At 35.6% G+C, this 21004-nt stretch overlaps 1 protein-coding gene across 2 annotated transcripts; it reads right to left on the bottom strand.

Moving 5' to 3' along the window:
* Positions 1-221: 221 nt before the first annotated feature.
* On the bottom strand, positions 222-9911 carry LOC137945804 (uncharacterized). 2 transcript variants are annotated; one of them, XM_068791836.1, is made up of 11 exons: positions 9539-9555; positions 5625-5790; positions 5367-5479; positions 3915-4667; positions 3728-3814; positions 3446-3643; positions 2748-3368; positions 2518-2579; positions 1824-1914; positions 866-972; positions 222-643 (listed from the first exon to the last, which is right to left on the bottom strand). In XM_068791836.1, the coding sequence occupies exons 3-10, from the start codon at positions 5439-5441 to the stop codon at positions 898-900; spliced, it is 1962 nt and encodes a 653-aa protein (XP_068647937.1). In that variant the 5' UTR covers positions 5442-5479; positions 5625-5790; positions 9539-9555; the 3' UTR covers positions 222-643; positions 866-897. The 2 variants fall into 2 exon arrangements, with proteins under 2 accessions (XP_068647937.1, XP_068647936.1); XM_068791835.1 differs by lacking the exon at positions 5625-5790 and having other exon boundaries at positions 9539-9911.
* Between the last annotated feature and the right edge of the window lie 11093 nt (positions 9912-21004).

Raw genomic sequence — 21004 nt, 5'->3', positions numbered from 1 at the left:
ATTTTAAATACACATCGGCAATGACTTAAACTTGTTATCATCAAATTTATACGAATGGGGATTTTTGGAATTGAACGACTCATTGTAAACTAAAAGTAGATTATATTTCCCAAGAAATCAGAGTGACCAACTGAAATATTACAACAATCTAAACTATAAATTTCATAGAATTTGAATATAAATTATGATAGCAAAGAATCTAAGAGTCTTCCCTCTTCAGCTTATTGAAATCTTTTTTCTTCTATCATATACGTTATCAAAGGACTAGTTTTGCTTAATAAAATACAATGCCTATTGGATCATCCACATTCCAAACAAAAAACCTATATATCTGAACGATGATTCAATTCTGAGTATTGACGACAACAATATTCAAAATCTACAATTTCTATTACAAAAAAAAAAAAAAAAGAGAGATTATAGACAATAAAAGCAACCTTCCACCAGTGATTGACAACTCCGAGCTTTTTGACTTTCTTATCAAGTTCATTTTATTAGCACTAATGAACAGAAACCAAGCTTTGCAGCCTATTCGCAGGCCACTGCAGGTCAGAATATACCGTATCTCAGGCATCGCTGCTTTAAGGTTAGTGCCCGCTTCCTTCCGCTGTGAGCAAGATCCACTGAACGCCGTAATGCAACCCTAAAAGTTATGGTGAGAGTTAGGCACTATTTTGATTTTGGAAAAATAAAAAATCTATTCTTTATACTATTGACTTCCACAAAAATCAAGTGTGTAGGTCGAAAATGGAACTTCAATTCCTTAAAATGTTAAATCACGGAAAATAGCATGAAACAATCAGTTTCTTAGTTTTCTTTTTTAACCAAGGGGAGAAAAATAATGACATTGAAAGATTATTCTAACCCTGCTGGGATCCCATTTTGGAGAATCTGCTCTCATGAAGTCTGTTTTGGTGAGGGAGCGAACTTTGAACTAATGCGGAGTTCTCTAAATTCAGCCGCTCCTGTTTCCTGCACAGGGAAGTAAGAAGATTGGATGAATGTTTAGTAGCCAACATCTCATTCAGATCTGTTCATACCAACTAACCATTCTGGGCAATTCAGCATTTAAAAGACCCATTTCTTCCAATTTCCAGTAACAAAACCGGAAAGAAGACGGTCAACAACTACTTGTAGTAACAAAGTATGTGAGAAAATCATCAAATTATGACCCCATTATTTTCTGACATAGACAAATAGTACTGAGAATTATATTAAACAGAGAAAATTACATGAAAGGAAACTATTCCATGTGAGGGAATGGAGAAAGAACCAAGAACAAGATATCACTTTAACACCATCAGAAATGGAGTGTTATCAGCAATGGCAGGGGCCAATCCCAATCCCTAACTGACATAGGAGGTTATTTAAAACAACTACTCGTAGCAACAAACTATGTAAGAAAATCATTTAATTATTGACCCAATTATTTTCTGAATATCATTGTGCCAATTCCTCAATCTCATTCCAGGATTCACATTTCTTCTTTGGATATTTTCTGAAGTTGTTGCAGATGATCGCAAGTTGTCTAGGTGCCAAAGAACTGCTCATTTGGCAGTCTCGATCATATTATTACTAATATTCGATGTTTTTTACTTAAAATTTCTTGACTAGCTAAAACTGATTGCTAATAGTAATTAGAAAACTTCCAACAAAATCACTCATAAACAAACTATCTATTTATGTTCATTTTTACAATTACCTTGCATTGAATAGACATCGATCTACATCATGGACAAAACAAAAACTTCTTTCAACAGCAAGGTGATTACTGGACTGCATTCAAAGAAAAAATTCCACATGACTGGGATGAGCCACTTTACCTCTTTTTGCTTGTTATTTCTGTCATTTCTTCCAAGTTGAAGCTTCATTGGATGACTCATATTTGATTTTGTCTGAGGTAAGTTGACACTCCTGGTTTTCCAGATACAGCACAGATTAGATTTCTATTTTGAGAAATAAAAAGAAAATCTAACAATAAAAACAATAATCTCTAGGAGGCACTAGAAAGACAATAAAGTAAGTTTTAACGCCACCTAAGATTTAAATCATGTATTTCAATGTACAACTTACTGCAACTATTCATATGGTTATAACATGACAAGTGTGATGTGAAGGTCCTCATTTATATGATAAGATAACTGTTTCATGCATGAGTTTGTTCTTTTTTCTTTTTTCCTCCTTATTCATATCATCAGATAACTGTTTCAAGCATGAGTTTTTTCTTTTTTCTTTTTTTCTCCCTTGATTCTGATTTGAAGCAAGTATTTGAGAAACATGTTTTTAGCCTATCGAAATCCATGTCTGGAGCAGAACTCAAGTACTCAATAAAAATTTATTTTCTTACCATGGTTTAAAATAAAAGCAGAAGTTGGAGACCAAGAACAAGTAAGGGTTCATTTTTAATCTCTTAGTCTCATTGATTCAGCTTGAAGACCATTTCATGAAAAGGTGAGGAGAACCAAAAATTGTGAGTCTAATTGTTATCCTAAAATGTTAACTTTTTAAGTAGCCAACCTTCTGTTCCCTGATGCAGTGTCTCTGACGCCACAAGAGAAAGCTTTCCCAGCTGACATGTGCTGCAAGAATAGCATTTGAAGCAGCATTTAAGCAGAGACATCATACAATAAAAGTAGAATCTAAACCAACATAGTTCTACCAGCTTATCAACAAGCAGAAGCAAGGCCCAAAAAGAAAGTCTTGTATGACATAAATAGGAAAGCAGTCCACTTGACTTAAAAATTTACCTTCCCTAATGACAAGCTTTTAGCATCAACTGAAGACCTCAGTAATTTGTTTGAGAGACCGGAATGGCAGCTGCTTTGTGCACCACCTTTATTGACAGTACGTCTTTCACCAGAAAGAGACAATGTTTTAGGGAATCTCACACTGGACAATGTTTCTTCACTAGGTCTTTGTGAAGAAACAGAGGAAGCTTCTTTACTTGATCTGCATGAAGAAAAAGAGGAGACTCCTCTACTCTGTCTATTTTCAGAAACAGAAGTAGATTTATTCATGGTAGAGTACGCATTAGAAGCTCCCCCACAAGAATTGATAGCATCCTTCGTCCTCCTTGTTGTTTCAGGGACAGGATGCTTGAGTTTGTTCAATGTAGAGTGTGCATTAGAAGATCCCAATCTTGAATTTATAGCATCATTTGTCCTGTTTGTTGCTTTGGGGAGAGGATGCTTGAGACATCGTGCAGATTTAGTTGCATCTTGACTTCTCCTGGTTTGCACTTTGGCATTGCTTTCAACTGAAGTAACACTAGCATCTTTCGACATATTACAAGAAACTATAAGCATTGCCTCTTGACTTCTCCTGGTTTGCACTTTGGCATTTCTTTCAACTGAAGTAACACTAGCATCCTTTGACATATTACAAGAAAGTATAAGCATGTTAGCTTCTGTAGGTTCAAGGTAAAGAGACAGACAGTTGAACTTACATATTTCAGTGGTTTATGAGAGAAACTTGGTGCAGACTCTTTAGCGTTATTAACAGGTATCTTGCTCAATTTCATCCTACTTTCCTCCTTTCCAGGTACTTTACAAAGAGAATATTTGAACCCTATCAGTGATTTAGGCATATTTCCCTTCTTCAGGTCTCCTTTCACACTGTTTCTAATTGTAATGGCACTAGACTCCTAAAAAAGCATTCACATACAGATGAAAGCATGTAAGTATCAGACAGAAGTATTTTCCAAAGCGACAAAGGTTTCATGCCATACTTTTTGAGTAACATTTTGTTTCACGCTCTTCAAGCTCCTTCCTAGACGAACAACCTCCTGCAATGGTTCCCCTACTGAAGTCCATGACTGACAGAAGGAAGCATGTTAGAATGTAAATTGTCGATTACTTCAAAAATCTGTATTCTGACAGACATGTCAGACCCCAAATCATTAACCTGTAATGTACCTTTTTAGCAACAGAAGCAGGACTTTCATTAATCTTGTGATTGACCTCAATCTTGGCAAGCACAAGATTAATTTCCTGTTTAATGCCTGACCCTCCATGCAGTACATCCTCCACTGGAGTTTCATACTGTAGAGTAGCACCTGAAGGAGTATCTTCTATTTCAATCCTTTCATCATCTAAGCCCACATATTTCTTCGGTTGCCCTTCTGGTATCCTTTCACTGTTAAAGCCGACTATCACCTTTTTTTCAAGCAAATTATTACACGTTAGGTTTTCAATCTCTTCATTTGTCCCTTCTTTAGAGGTTTTGGGATAATCTGTGCAGGATACTTTGGTGTGAGGTTCCAAATGTTGCGTTTGAGGTATATCAGTAGGTACCTTGTCCTGCTCTGCAAAAACTTGAACAGTATCTTCTTCCATCTGAAAAACATCATCCTGTCCATCAATGCAGTTCTCTGCCTTTGCAGTACTCTGTTCATCTTCTGGACCTTGGCTACAAACAATACTATCACCAGAGTCCATGGTCAGTCCATCTTGCTGGGACTGCAAAGCCTTGAGAGCTCTAATTCTTCTATAATATTCTTCAAAGTAAGCTTTCTTTTGAGCAACTAATCCTGGGGCCCTGAATTTTTCTAGTTCTTCCTTACATCTATTATGTGAAAAAACGGACCATTTTTCCCAACATAGAGATTCTTCAGCAAATCTTCCGAAGGATATTGAACCATGATCTAGAAGTTGTGACGTTGAAGGTTCCTGGGCATCACACCATTGCTTAGAGTATGTGGGACAAAAGCAGAAAGGAATTATAATAATAAACACTGAACAGAACAAAAAGAAGCAAAACCACACAGAAGGTAGATGATTCATTAAGTTACTTTTGTTTTTCAAGTACATGAAAAATCTCTCAACTGCAACATTGCATTTTGCCTTGAATGCAAAACCAGGATTATGACATTTCACTGACACAAACAGCTCGATAAAAGCATCAGAAGCCCTTTGGATCGGACCTAAAACTTAAGAAAATGCTATAGTTAGATAAAAAAATCTTTTTTTGAAAAAAATGTTTTTCCTTTTGAAAAAAAAGTCTGAAAGTTATTAATAAACTTAATGTATAAGGATATAAATGAGCAGGTAACTGCTCTGAAAAATCCACAAGATACGGTCAAGTGAAAAAAGAAGTCCAAAAGGAAAATGTTTGCAATAAAAAGCAATAAGAATCGACAAAAATGAAATGTTAACCGGGCAACGTTGGATTGAATCAATAAATATAATCAGATGAAATAAATTTAAGCAAAGTGGCGTCAGAATCTTGACAAGTTTATCTTCAGAACTGCTTTGCGTAAACACATAGTCAAGGAAAAAGAAACAGATTTTTAATAGGAGCTATTACTCAAGAACAGCTTAAGAAACCTGATAAGCATAGTGATAAAGGGCCAGAAAATGGAAGGGTACCTGACAATCGTTCTGATTTGATAACTCATCAAGTTGTGGCCATTCACGGTAAGCTCTACCCAAGTCAGTTGCCATTTCTCTCTCAAGATTTACAAGGATCACATTCTCCCCAACTACATAACGAAATTTTTGTTAAAAACATGAGTTAAAAACAATTAGAGAACATACCACCACTCTACTCCTACCACGAAACGATGAACGATACTTCATGGTTGGTTCTACAAAGTAAATATAATGACAATTTGATAAAGAGCCTACACTCGCAGCAAAAACGAGCCTTTTGAGTGCATAGAAGGCATCAAAGAGCAGAAATGGGTTGAAAATATCCAAGTTGCCGTAAAGGAAGACCATGCCATTGGGGTTGAGTCCGGTTCCTGCAGCCATTTTATTCTCTTCTGTAACGAACTTGACGCTCCTTACAGAGCTACTCCAGAGCACACAGATTAAATGATTTCAAAACTATAAAAGGTATAACAGAGCTACTATTAAGCCTAACGAACATTTTGAACAAGAGTATTTATGATTTTTTCCTGCTTAATGTATTATTAGCTATTTATCTTCAATTTCCATAGCCCAGTTACCCAGCCGAAAGCATTACAGTTATAGACGCAACATCTAAAACAGGCGCCGAAGAAGACGCAAGTCTTTTATACTATAATTTCAAGATTGTATCAAGAAAGAGGTCGCAGTTCTTGACCAATCGTGAACAAAGAAATACCCAGTCCCCAGATGCTGGCAAGAGGCCACATCAAATTCTTTTGCCCGCACGTACTGTAACGAAAAATTAACTCTGTAGCTGGCCCTTTTCACGGGCTCATCCAGAAAGAGGTCTGACAAGTTGAGAGAGTGACGACACAGCCCCGTCCAGAATAATACAAAGCCGAAAATCTCTGCCGATTGCCCCCAATAATTATAGAGAAGCAATTTCCCTACAATCAATCAGACCATCGACTATACACAAATAGTAGGCCCCATGCGAAGGACCCGACCTGTTGAATCCCTCTGAACCGAGCCATTTAGAAACGTTACAATAAATGAAAGTACAATTCTGAACATAAACTTGCAATAAATTCTTTTGGATCAGTAATATTTGTCTGAGTGAAGAACAGAAGTACTTACTGCCTATTGGAGAGAGAAGGGAGGACATGTTGCATTAGTAACTGGTAAGTGTGTGAAAGTTCAACCACCAGAGGTTGACCAAGCAGTTCACACTAGCCGCCGACCTCACAAGAGATGGTTGTTAGGCCGTCTCCATCTCTCTACACGTATCTAGGTACCGCGGACCATTAACTGTCCACAGTCCAGTCGGTCAGTTCTACTCACAGCCCGCGAAACACGAAAATTCGAATTTCACATAATTTCCGTGCCTTACTGCATTCACACTGTCCAGCCTAATCCGTAGACCAACGATTTTGACACATAGATAGGGCACGTATTATGCGAAGCTTTTTCCCTATCGCACCGTGTCCCTGGATAAGCTTTTCAACTATCGGGAAAGAAAAGCCATGAAAAAACAAAAAATTACGGAAAAAACAGCTAAAAGCCAGAATGGAGGTGCCTAAAGCTATTCAAGTTGAGTGGGCAGACACTTTCCATTAATGTTTAAGCATGGAAAGGGAACAGAGATAAGACTGGCGAGTACTGTACTACACCAGCACTTCCTGGATCTGAAGCCTTCCGTCTTCTTGCTTAAAAGAGCATTCTTCCGTTGGTTTCCAAAGCCGAACAACGTTAGGTTGAGGAGACCAGGTCAAATTGAACTCAGGTAAAACCCTGTTTAACTGGGACGATGCCATGCAACACCATGTGTTATTAAAAGAAAAAATATCCAAAATCTCTTCTCTGGTCGCGAGGATCTCTCAACTTGCCCACTTGTGCCTAAGGAGAACAGAGGACAACAGGTTCATACAATTACCCACCCAAAAGAAGGAACAAATTCGATTTGATCTAATCTGACCGAGAAGTTCAATCCAGTTTTCTAACACTAATTCAAAAAATACATTAAAGCAGACTTCAAAAAATACATTAAAGCAGACTCAAATAAAACTACTCTTTAAAAAATTATATAAGTACCATACTATGCATGCTTTCAACAACCATAATACTTTTGTCGAACTACTCAAGTCAACAGCGTTAAAACATTTAGGCCCTAACCACCACCAACGTAAAAACAAGAAGAAAGAAAAAGGCGTTTCCTTTCCTATGCAATGATGGACCACAATGACCAAACATTTCAGGGCATTACCTACAGATTATCAACCAACGTAAAAAAAGAAGAAAGAAAAAGGCGTTTCCTTTCCCATGCAATGATGAACCAAAATGACCAAACATTTCGGGGCATTACCTACAGATTATCAAGGGGACCCAGCCAAGAGTGTTCTATCAATGTTTTGCCTAATCGGATACCCGGCATCTCAGGCCGAGAAGTCCGATTCCTTTCTCTGTCTGCACAAATCAGGGATATGCACAAATCATGAGCACAAATCAGGGATTGCCCAGCTCACATAGTGCATCTACCACACCAGATCATACATATCGGATAATATGGTAAGCGATATTATACTTTTAGATATGCTTTAAAATAAAATTCTAATTACTTAAAATTTATCCTTCATGAAAATTTTATACAGTACTAACAGATTAAAATTTTAAGAGTTCAAAACTCGATGTAGACACCCTGAGTAAAGAACTAATGCTTCTAAGGCTCCGGAAATGACGTGGCACTCTACCCCAGCCATGCGCACCCAAAATAGCACGTCTTTTCAGGCGGAAATTCTGACCCTATAAAAGGCCTTGTTGACCTCTATAGACAGCACGAACATGCGGCTGTTGGCGGCCAATGCTCAGAAACACCAACGGACAAAAAGAAAGAGCACAGAAAGCACACAGAAACTCGGGCAATTAGAGAGCATATTCTAAAGCAATACAAAAGCCGAGGAAGATAATCCAATCAAAAGAAGGTCCCATTAATTACTATACAGAAGTACGGAAGCGGCTTTAGCGGCTCAGACAAGGTGTGAACCACGGGATAAAAACAAAAGGTCACATGAGATGGCCACAACGCAATGAATATAATAAGCGGATGTTCCTATTTCCACCAGAAAAAATAAAACACAAAGAGGATTTGACATTATTTCGATGCTGCATCTCCATAGTAACATGGATGAATTGCTGGGTCAAAATGGAGTGGACCCGCCAACACCAGATGCTACTTCACTGGAATTACAGATGCTAGTTACTCTTTCCAGAAAAAGGAATTATTGTCCCCAAGTGTTCGAGGAAATGCCCCTGAAAACCCAAAGTGTCTGTCATCTTTTGTGATTTCATGAGTGTCTTGCCGACGACAAAATAAAAATAAGAGAAACCACGCAGGGTTTGTAAATGTGGGATTTGGTAGTCATGCCATGCGCCCTATCTAAAACCGCTAGATCACGACACTTTATTTCGTATTTATTAATATCTGATTAAAGAGCTATTTTATGGGAATCTTGAATATTACCAGATCGCCATCGACTGCGCAATCGAAGGGGAATTCGGCAGGGCAGAACCGCCGGAGATAAGTTTACGCCATTCAAGTGGTTTTAGGCCCGACTGCTGTCCTATGACTGTAATAGAAGGAGATGCAACTCAGACGCTCTACAAATAGGCTACAAACTACGCGTACCGGAAGAAGAAGTAGAAACAAGAAAAAAAAAAAAACGAAAACGCCAAAGTCTGACGAGGGAAAAACTAGGGCAGTGAATCACTTCTCCGAAGTTGTGGAAAACCAGATCTATCACCACCAAAGTCGTCTCGTCAGTACTTGCAACTTGCCAGGTCCCAACCACTCAGTTGCCTCCATTCAACAGATTCGGACAAAAGTCGAAACGGAATCGGTTCTGGCTCCGTTTCTTGTTTCTAGAGCAAATCAATAGCATAGCTTGAGAAGAAATCAAACTCCCTCTTGATTCATGGAACCACCACAGTAAGCGAAGAACGTCCTACATGCTCTACTCCGTCGCAAAATTCATAAAAAAAAAAACGGCTAATCCTTTTCGATTCTATACGCAGTATATTCCGGTGTCCGCACACCAGATCTATCGGAGACGAAAAACAGGAACCGGATAGCCGATCATTTCCACTCAATCTGATTCTAAACAGAAAGATAACAAGAATGAAATCAGAGTTCGTACCTCGTCGGAAACCAGAGAAATCTGAAACGCAGTCGCAAGATCCTACTGCAAAAATATCCTCGTTCTGCTAAAAGACTCGGCACGAATTGAAGGAAGCGTCCGGTTAAATGCCCCTGCTGCGATTTTGAAGGAGCTAAAAACCCGATCTTTCTTAATAAGCAGGAGAAAATATCTTCTATTTATGATAGGCTCCCACGCTCTACATTTATGCTTCAGAGTTTAACCGGAAGAGAACCAATCACTCTCATGCATGCTTAATTGCTTAGATGTCGACTCTAGAAGCTTGAGTTGGAAATTTGGGTGGAGTGGCGTTGCAGCGAAAGCGTGATTCTAGAGAAGAGTGAGGAACGAAGAGGGAGAACTAGAAAAGACAGAAAGCGACCGATTTATGAACGTGGCGGTAGCCGGAGGAGGAGTTTAAGCACCTGGTCCCACTGTGGCCACGTGACCGTCGCAGTCGCCGTAAAAACTTAGCACCAGTTTACTTTCACGAGTGTCACCCATGTTTGGCAGTGCGGAAATACAATGGGAAAATAAAAAATAAAGGTAATATTTTAAAATTTAGATGCTCTCAAGCTTTTTTTTATTTTCTGTTTTTATAAAAAAAAGTGATTTGTAACTTTATTTAATAAATTTTCTCTCACAAAATAATAGAATTTCGGAAAAAAATTATAAAATCTTTGTGATTCACACTAAAAAAAATCTTTGTTTTCTACATGTAACAACTTATGTGATCATATATTTTCTTAAATTGTAAAATTTTATTAATTGTTTTAGTTTTACACCTTTATGCTATCAACATACTCGAACTCGAGGAATCGAAAGGTAAGAGGTCCAGATATGGACTACAAATAATTTTTTATTTGAATGGTTATATATTGTGATCCTGGGTTAAGTACATATGTCTTTCGCTCCTACTAGATCAATCTTTTGGATAGTATTAGCTAGGTGCTTAACATTTGGTATCAGAGTAGGCGCTATGTCACGAGTTCGAATCCTCGCGGCATGAGTCCTGAGGGGGCGACCTAGCAGAAACTCGAGTGGGCCGTCACTAGAGTGTGGTTGCCGCTAGAGTGTGGCCGTCGTGGTCATTAGCTTGTGAAAGTGGGTGTGATGTGGATTATTCCTTACGTTCTTAACAAGTCCATCTTTTGGATAGTATTGGCTATGTACTTAATAATATAAGTTTAAGATAAGATACGACTCATGTCATTTTTTTAGAGATAATTTTTTTTTTATTATTTTGAAAAAAATTAAGTTATTTTCTTATTTTTTAATTTATTTACCCACATTTATTCTACAGTTTAAAAAGTGGTAAAAAAATAATATATGAAATATTCCGATAGGAATATTATATTAAATTAATTAGTTTATTTAATTTTTATATCATTATATTAATAATTATTAAAAACCAAATCTAAGATCCTGGAATCCATGACTCTAAGGAAGGCTATAAGCGTTGAAAAAGAGGCTTATACGTGTGCATCTAGGAGTCGCAAACTGCATAGGCGTAAAAAAGAGGTTACCCTTTTGCCTCGTACTTGCATGCGACTCATTTGAGTTGGTTTGCAAAACGGGCGAGGCGACTAACGTGAGTCAAGTCGGTTTTCTAGAACAGGTCTTGCTTGGTGTGGCTCAAGTCAGAATCAGTCAGAACACAAGTCGGTTATCTGGAATACGTCTTCTATATGATATTTTATTAATAAGATAATATAAATTTTTACGTTGTATAAATTAATAATATATTTACACAAAATTAAAAATTATTTAGTTTAATTAAAGATAAAAAATAAAATAATTAAACAAAGATATTTGATCAATTGTTTATTTTAACAATATTTTAATTACCACTCTTAAATCATTAATATAATAAATAAATAAATAAATAAATTATTTTATTAATAACATAAGATAGATTTTTAGTAGTATAAATTAATAATATATTTCCACAAATTTTAAAATTATTAATTTAATTAATTAAAAAAATAATAATTAAACATAAATTTTTGATAATGTACCAAATTAATAATGAGCGAGAGGGAGACAGGAGTACAAGATCAAGAGCGTCGAGAGGAGAGCAAGATCCACTTTTGCGAGTTATACGTGAGTTTAAGAGGATGAGTCAGGATTTTGGTGGGAATCCTGATTCACACACTTTACTCATAGGCAAGTTCAAGTGGATGAACCAGTTTATCTACTTGAACTGGTGTCCGGTGCTTACACTATTGCATCCGGGTCAAAGTGACAATGTAATCTAATTGACTTTCAATTGACCTAGAGGCCCACTAATAGGCCCTAAGCTACAGAGGTCAAAACGATACTATTTAATATTTACCGTTCAAAATGTAGTAAAAATTTTACTTCTTTTCTTTGGAAAAAATTACAAATAATCGATAAATTGATTCATAAAATTAAGATTCTTAGATGAAAATATATGAAATACTGATTCTTCAATCTTTGGTCAAAAATACCTTTTGCATATTATGCTTCTTTGATGTTGAATTAATTGATTGTTTTTGTGTAGTTGACTACTTATGTAGGGGCATTTTCATATGAAGTCAAAGAATTGTCATTTCATTTTTTTGTCAAAGAGTTATAATTTATGCATAAGTATTTTTTGTCTTAAAATATCCATAAGATTAATTTTGATAATAACAAATACAAGAGAGTTTTTTCGTAAAATTTGATTGATCAATCTTAACAAAGAAAAACTCACGAAGAAATTTGAAAGATCAGCTATTCGATCAATCTGTGAGCAACCAATTGACCTATGTAAAAATTCAGGATTGTTGTCAAAAGAATAATGAAGTCGATTTGATCATCGGACAGTTGCCAACTAGTTAGAAGAGAACAAGTATTTTTTGGAGTCGGTCGCCCAATTGACTGAATGGCCAATGGCAAGCACGAAAGAAAAAAATAACCCACTAAAAATAGATTGACCGGCCAATGTCCATCTAATCGAAAGAAGAGAAAAAAAGGCACTATTGTGATCCATTTGCCCAACCATATGATCAACTTGCCAAAAAGAACTTAAAATGAAATAAAGAAATAATGTTTGTTAAAGAAGGTCGTCCAACCAAATACACACCATCCAACTGGATAGAAGATTTAAGTACCCACTCACCCTGTTAGGCGACTAGACTGAAGAAAAGAGAAGAAGTGCTTTATGAAGGTCATCCGATTGGACCATAGTTGTCCGAATGGCTCATTCAAAAATTCCTATGAGTGAAACTTTGGAGATTTTGGCGTTACTCACCAAAATGTGTAATTGACTTACCATGTTGTTAACAACTCAAATCATGATTTAAAGTATTCTTATGAGATTTATTGCATTTGATTTGGCTAACTTTTGCTAAACAAAGTGTTGTTTTTTGTAGAGAAACACCACTAAAATGGTTAATTTTTATACCATTTGATTGTATCTATTTAAATGAATTTGCACCCCATACTGTTCACCAAGCCTACTATGGTTGAATGAAGCTCTCCTTGCATTCCAAACGTTTTGAGATTTTCACATCAATTCGAAAAGTTTCAAATCAATTCGAAAATTGTCAAAACAAAGAGATTTCTCGAAAGAGTTACATACACGTGCTTGTGATTTTAAACTTTGTTGAACTTTTGAAAATGAGGAAAACTTCACTAACTTGATGTAATTTGAGTACATGAGTCTCTATTTATACTAGAAGAAACAAGTTGAATCTAATTACAATTAAACTACCCTTATCCCAGTTACACCAAAAGTTAAACATGAAAAGATAAGTCCTAGAATAATTGAACAACTGAATATAAATAGAAAACTAACATAATGAAAAACACCTTTAACTGTGACTCTTCTGTGATACCTCCTCTCGTGAGATTCTTGTAAGACTCCACCATATTAATTCTGACTCTATGAGACTTCTTACTATGAGAGTCATGCAAGACTCTTCCATGTCTACTCTTCAACACTCCCCCTCAAGCTGGAGTTTATAACTTCAGCTTGCAATAAAAATGATTCTTGGTATTCAATATTCATTTGTTGAAAAAATTCTTCATAGTTGCAAAAACTTCATTTTCTGTTCTCCCCTTTTTTGAATATTTTTGTCACATAAAAATTACCACAACATGTGGAGCAAAATACCTCTTTTTTATACTACTTCTACTTCTCTTCAAACTGGGGATAAAAAGAACATAGAGACTCAGCTTGGACAAAACACAATATGTGAGATGAAAATCACTCCTAGCCATATGAAAAAGCTTCATACACTATTCAAAATGGAAATAGTCTGAAACAAACACACTCTGCTCAGTTTAAAAGCCGAAAAATGACCCAACTTTAGGGCTTAACAAAGAGACTACTAACTTTTTAAGTGTAGTACAAACACAAATCACCTCTTGGGTGAAGGATAAAAGACTTGACTCAAGCTAGATGTTGGGTATACTCCTATACTTTTTAGGTAGTGGGTCTAAGCATTTCTTTGGAGTGATGAAAACATAAAATGACAAACTAAAAAAAAACTAGATGAAAACAACTTCAACCTGAAGGACGCAACTATGCAAGACTCATACTTCCAAAGTGACATTTTTTTGTGAAAAATATTGGAGACTATAATGGTAGAACTTAATAAATTTGACCAATTATAACTCTTTTGGGGTGATCACAATTTTAGGAGTTAACTATGCGGAAAATACACAACCAACTAACAAAAACGCAAAACTTGAAAGTAACATTGAAGCAAGATATTTCTTACCTTGAATGAGCACATCATGGAGTGATTAAGTTTGACCAAAACTCTCTTATTAGAAGATAAATTTGGATATAAAACTCGGATTTTATGAGAAAAGGAAACTCTATTCACGTCAATGCATGGAGAGATAATAGAAAAAAAAAAGATTTTCAAGAGAACTTACATATAGTACTACTGATATTGATATCTCCAAAGATATAGCTCATAAACATAAACGGTTTATATCTCAATAAACTAGACTCAAATAGGTTTAAATTGATATTTATTTTGACATAAAAAGAACTTCGTTCTTGATTCTATTATAACCTCTTGATTTGTTTCGTTATGTAGCTTGACCCTTGTCGACTCCAATGCGAATATCTCCTTAAATATAGATCAGATTGACATGAAATTTTCTCCTTATGAAACTAAAGTTCGATAAATTTCATAAAAAAATAATTTTTATTCATAAAATATAATACTTTTGACAGAAAGAAACTGATAGATTTTAGACTCCGTAATCTAACCGAATTGAGTACTCTTTCTTCTTTGGCTAGAATGACCATTATTAACCCTTGTAAAATTGATATCATCCTCTACAAAACTCAAATTGAGAATTGGTTTGATAAGGTAGAAAGTAGACATACTAATATTTCTTTTGACATGTAAATTTTATTTCTTGATGGCATAAAATGGCTCAAAAGTTGAAGTTTTTTGCTGTTGCTCGAACCTCTGTTGAAGTCTGACCTTTACCGCTTCAAAAATCTATTTTTATTCATAGAAAAATCTGATTGCCAAAAATATTTTTTCATTGGAAAGTAGACTCAAAGATATTTCTATCAATATTTAATTTTTAAAATAAAAAATTCAGTATGGAGGTGCAAACGCCAAGAAATCGACAGGTACTAGGTTAGGAAAGAAAGAAAAAAGATAGAATATGAATCTAAACTACTAGAGATGATAGATCAGAAAAATATTGCATTATCTCTATGGGTTGACCAAGTCAACTCACATAACCCTCTCTAATACCATGTTGAATTTCCAAAAAAGAGTAAAGTTCATTAACTTCATGGAATTTTAGTACATGAACCTCTATTTATAATAGAAAAAGCAAGTAGAATCTAATTACTATTAAACTACCTTTATCCCAGTTAGGGTAAGAAGTTCATTTACACTGGAAAACAGTTTCCGGTGTTAGTGTCCCAAAATGAGAAAAATATAAAAAACAAGAAAATAAGTAACTTATAATAGTATACTTAATTAAAAATAACACTTAAACCCCAAATTAGGTAAAAAAATATGATTACAACACGAATAAGTATTTTAATGTATAATTAAAATAAATTAATATATTAATTAATTAAATTAGATTTTATATTAATTAATGATTGAAGTTTATTGTAAATTAATACAATAATTACATGAGCCAATTAACTGTGCACATGATTAATTATAAATAAATAAATAAATAAACAGGAAAATTTGATCAAATGCTAACTTTAACACACTATATTTTTACGTATTGTTGCATCGCCTGGAGGAAAAACAGTACTAGAGGTGGTTTGGGCTGACAAAATTGCATCGTCCAGAGGAAAAACAGGCTGAGAATAGGATTTGCAAGTTTTTTTTTAAATATAGAAAAATCGCACGTGCACAACTAGCATGTGTGAACTGCACGTACGAGATCGCACGCTGTGCGGGAAGGAGCGTCGAATTTCCCCCCTCAACAAGGGTATCGGGGGGTTCTGTACCGTTCCGGCGAGAGCAGTGACCGATTGATCTAACAGCGGTAGCATGCGGTAGTAGGGGGGTGACGATGATGGGAGAGGGTTCAGAGCAGCTGCTCTAGATGGGGTATGACGAGGTGAGGGCGACACTATGGGAGTCGACAACAACGACGATGAGAGGCAGAGAAGGCGATGCGCGGGGGGAAGGATTAGGTGTGGCGACTGCGGAAGGGGCACCGGCGACGAGAGGGAGAAAAAAATTTTGGAGGAAGAAGAGGGAAGGAGAAGACCAAGAGAGCACGAGAGAGAGAGACAGAAAAAAAAAATTCGGGAGATGGTAGACTGCCGACAATTTCCCAAATCCCCCCGAATCTGCCGCTCATTAAATTAATGAGCCAGCTCGCGGGCCATCGAGCAGAATCTGGCTTTGGTTGAGCTCGACTCGTTAATTTAAACGAGCCAATTTCGAATCTCGGGCTTTGTTTGAGCTCGAGAGATACCGAATCGAACCGAGCCGGCACCGAGCCGAACTCGAGCCGCTCGCGAGCCGACTCAATTCGAAGCCACCCCTAGTGATAGCATATAAGTCCAAACCAACCTCAAAGAGTTTCAACCAAATATAGTGATAATAATCACTAAAGTGGATAATATATGTCGTTTACAATAAGATGATAAAAGACCCAAGGGTACTGTTGGAAGATGGCCCCAAGCCCACACGTCCAAGTATGTAGAAGATGGGCTCAAGATCACAGACTAAGGAGAAGGCCCACAAGCCGCACAATGGTGGCATGATGGTAAATAAAGACTCATCTCATAAAGATGACACTTATGTAATTATTTTGATGATTTATGTCTCTTATTCACTCTTACTAGGGTGAAGGGTAGTCTTGTAATATTAGTATTTTTGATACCTATAAATACAACTTAAGGAAGAGGGTTTGGACAACTCCATAACCCTAATCTTCCTCCTATTTTCTTCAAATTCGTCACTCTTCCTCTTCTCCTCCTAAAACCTTTTCTCCACAACTCTTCTTCTTCTTCTACCCCTTAATCCTTTTCTATTGTGATTATACATCATGAAATCCTAAGTTGCAACAGGTACCAATACAAAATAGAGTGGGTGATGTCTGCCATTCACAAGACGACAACAAAAGACCCACGAGTACCAATAAAAAGTCCCAAAGGACTTAAAATACCCATATAAATAAAAGAGACCAACCAAAGCGATGCTCCAAACATGTTTGGCCAAAGGTGTTAGCGAGAGTCAAATAAAGGACGGTAGGAGAAAGGCTGCCAAATTAGAGGGTAATGGATAATGAGGAAGATAAGATGTTGAGGCCTCCATGTAATTTATTTTCCTCAAAAAATCAAATTCTGCGTCAGATGAACCAATGCTGATAATAGTTAGCAATCTAGTAGTCTTTTTTCAATAATATTATCTCAGTCAAAGAGACACATTAGCATCAATGGATATGGGCCAATGCCCAAATAACAAGTACCAAATAATGAAAATCCTTAATAAGGACACATGAAATAATCTGCTGCAAGTCCATCCTTGAATAAGGAAGATATGCACCAAATAATACACTGGAACCAAGTTATAAGCCACCAATAATCCAAGTGTTACTAATCTTCTAAAAAAGAATAATTGAATTGAGTGTTGCTGGTTTCGAGAGCAGCTGCAAGTTCTTCTAAAAAATAGAGAAGAGTGAATAAAATAATAATGGATGTTGCTTCCATGTTTACTGCATCAGTGATAATTTAGACACCAAACAGAGAGATAACCATATTAAACCAACTATTAGTAGCAAATGACATAAGTGTCCTGTTTTTGAATATAGTCCACGGTTAGAGATGTAATTCCAGAATGAAACTAATTCTGAAAGGCAAAAGAAAAAAAACAGAATGCAAAGCTTGAGGCTAGACTAGTTATAGCTTCAAAGGATTTCACCGAGTGATAGGTTAAGTGAGGTTGCTCACTTCATAAGGGGATAAATACACCGAGTATTACTCCAACATGATGTTAATATGTTGCAAGGATTTTTCATAACCAGAGAAGAAACACACGTTTTGAATATGATCTTAGATTAAAATCTCCTTACATAGATACTTCTGTAATTTGTAGCATTAAATCAAGTAACTACCTTTTTGGGAAGTTGCCATAATTTAGAATAGGAACATTTCTTCTCTTTGAAAAATAAATCAAGGAAAATTTATGAAAATAAAATGATCTTATGAAGATTCTTTCCAGATATTTTTAGTTAATAGAAAAAAAATTCTAAGGGTAGATCATGAGATAGTTTCCTGATATTTTCAATAACAACAAATAAAAAAAGTGAAGCAAAAAATTTGGCGTAAATTCGGATATTTGCATGGAACAGGACACCAACACGACATTTGATTCTTCCAATGTGAATACCTCCTTAAATATAGATCAGATTAATATAAAATTTTCTCCTTTTGAAACTAAACTTAAATAGCTTTCATCCAAGTATAATTTGTCTTCATAAAATATACTTATTTTTAGATAAATAATCTGATAAATTTTGAATTGTAATTTTGCCAAACTGAGTACTCTTTCTTCTTTGGCCAACATGACCATTGGCTCTTTCGAGATTGATATCTCCATATAAAAAACTCAGATTGAGAATTGGTTCAATGGGTAAGAAAATAGACCTACAAATATTAATTTTGATTTATAATTCTCCATATAAAGTCTTGTTCTTGTTGGCATAAAATGACTTGAAATTTGATGCTTTCAGCTACTGCATAAAATTTTTCTGCTGCTTGACTTTTGCTACTTTAGATGTCGATTTATCTTTCTATAAAAATCTGATTTTAATGATTTATTTTTATTTGGAAACTAGACTCTTCCAACGGTATATAATTTTCTATATGAAATATATGATAAGAGAGTTTAAACGTCTAATGAAAAATAGGAATTAGGAAAGAAAGACAAGGAAAAACGAGAAACTCCTATTTTTTCTTTTTTTTTCTTTTTTTTTCTTCTTCCTCCTTTTCTTTTCCATCTTCTTCTCCTTTTCCATCTCAGATCTTTGCCCGCTTTGATACCATATTGAAACTTAAAATTCCATGATGTATAATCACACTAGAAGAGGATTAATGGATGAGAAGAATAAGAAGAGTTGTGTAGATAAGGTTTTAGGAGGAGAAGAGGAAGAATTACAAATTTGGAGAAAAGAGGAGGAAGAATAGGGTCAAGGACTTGTCTAAACCTTCCCCCTTAAGTTGTATTTATAGATATCAAAAGTACTAATATTATAAGAATACCCTTTATCCTACTAAGAGTGAATAAGAGAAAAAATGATTAAACTAATTACATTAGTGCCACCCTAATTACATCATATCTTCCAACAGGGGGGAGGCAGAGGGGGGTGAATTGAGTTTTTACAAAATTACAACTTAAGTTTGCAAGAATTTGAGTAAATAAAAGATGTAGGTATTGAAACAAAATTCACACATCACAAAGAATACCAAATATTTTGTTATCGTTGTTCTCCTATTGGTATTCACCGCCCAAGAACTCGTGCTTGGGAAATTCCACTACTATTCGCTCTATTAGCTTAAAATTTTAGAAGAAAAAGATTTTAGCTCTCCTTGTATGTCCAAATACACGATTACAATACTATCTCTCCAAGAGATTTGTTAGATTCTAGCTCTAACCAACCTTTCTATTTAGATTGAGCAAAGTTGTAGATGAACCTATTGTTGAATTTATGGCAAAGAGAAAAACTTCATTGACTTCATAAACTACTTATAATCAGAGTACATGAACCTCTATTTATAATAGAGGAAGGTAGTAGAATCCAATTACAATAAAACTACCTTTACCCAAACTCTAACACTTAAAGATAAGTCCTAACATAATTAAATAACTCTATATATATCAAAAGACAAACATAACTCAAATTAGAACTCTTCTAGGATGTGACCATAAGATAATGATGCCTTTGTGAATCCTTCTTGATCTTTCAACTTATGTGATAAGGATGCCAGCTTGTGGTAATCATGGTGGGTCCTACTTCTTATGGGCTTGGGCCTATCTTGTGGGCCTTCCTTAGTCGTGTGACCCATTTTATAATACTCTTAGATATGTGAGCCTTCCTTGGTCATGTGGGCTGGAGCCCATCTTCCAACACCTATCAAGAAAATGAAAAGTAAACAAGAAAGAAAAACTTACACCCATTGATTTGTGGAGAGACAACCTTCTCCTTGAAAAGTCCAAGCCTCCAGCCTTTTATGCATAATGGCATGGATAAGAGCTTGATTAGAATGTATGCAAGGAGTGGAATTTGAGAAAGGAATAGAATGGATTTGCAAAATATGCTCTTTCTTTCTCAAAAAGGACTTAAGAAGAAATTTTTAAGTAATTAAAAATAATATGTACTAGGTATGCCAATAAAAGCACATTAACTTCTCAAAAGGACATTTGGTGGGGTATTTATAAGTTCCCTAAGCCAAACTACCTATTTTTTGCTTGTTTTTTTTTAAAAAGGTGACTCTACATTGATCGATCAGTGTAAAGTGTTGATTTATCAATCGTGTGTAATGACTATATTTTTGTAAAAAAATGACTTATTGAACGATGCTATTATCTATCAATATCCTCTTGTTGGGTGTTACAAGTTCAGTTGATCTGTCATTATAGAGGGTATGACGATCAATCAGAATTCCTACTAGCAATGCATAACAAGTATGATCAATCAATGATTTTGCTATGATCGATCATGCTCTATGTCCCTAGATGGCAATGTTTTGTATGATCAATCAATGACTTTGCCATGATCAATCATGCTTTATGTCCCTAGATGACAAAGTTCTGTATGATAGATTAGACTCTAGTGATTGATCAATCAATCAACATAATTTTACATTGTTTGGACAATATTGATCGATAGATCCACTTGGGTTGATCAATCATGCTTTATAGCACAATTTGGCTATGTTTTGGATGATCGATCAATCGATCAAGATTGATTGGTCATGCTTTATATTTTTGGCCCGTGCATTTC

The sequence above is a fragment of the Aristolochia californica genome, unplaced genomic scaffold (genome assembly GCF_029961685.1).
Source record: "Aristolochia californica isolate CCGP_79_NKW_82.1479 unplaced genomic scaffold, dmAriCali1.0.hap1 SCAF_12, whole genome shotgun sequence".
NCBI lineage: Eukaryota > Viridiplantae > Streptophyta > Magnoliopsida > Piperales > Aristolochiaceae > Aristolochia > Aristolochia californica.
This window is presented reverse-complemented; position numbering and strand designations above follow the sequence as displayed.

Bases quoted from the DNA above. Each gene is read 5' to 3' on its own strand.
- LOC137945804 (XM_068791835.1), bottom strand. From the start codon at position 5,441: ATGGCAACTGACTTGGGTAGAGCTTACCGTGAATGGCCACAACTTGAT. The intron at 3,369-3,445 runs GTAAGTTCAACT...AATATGTCAAAG, and splicing joins CTCATAAACCACTGAAATAT to GATGCTAGTGTTACTTCAGT. The intron at 1,915-2,517 runs GTTGGCTACTTA...CTGGAAAACCAG, and splicing joins ACTGCATCAGGGAACAGAAG to GAGTGTCAACTTACCTCAGA.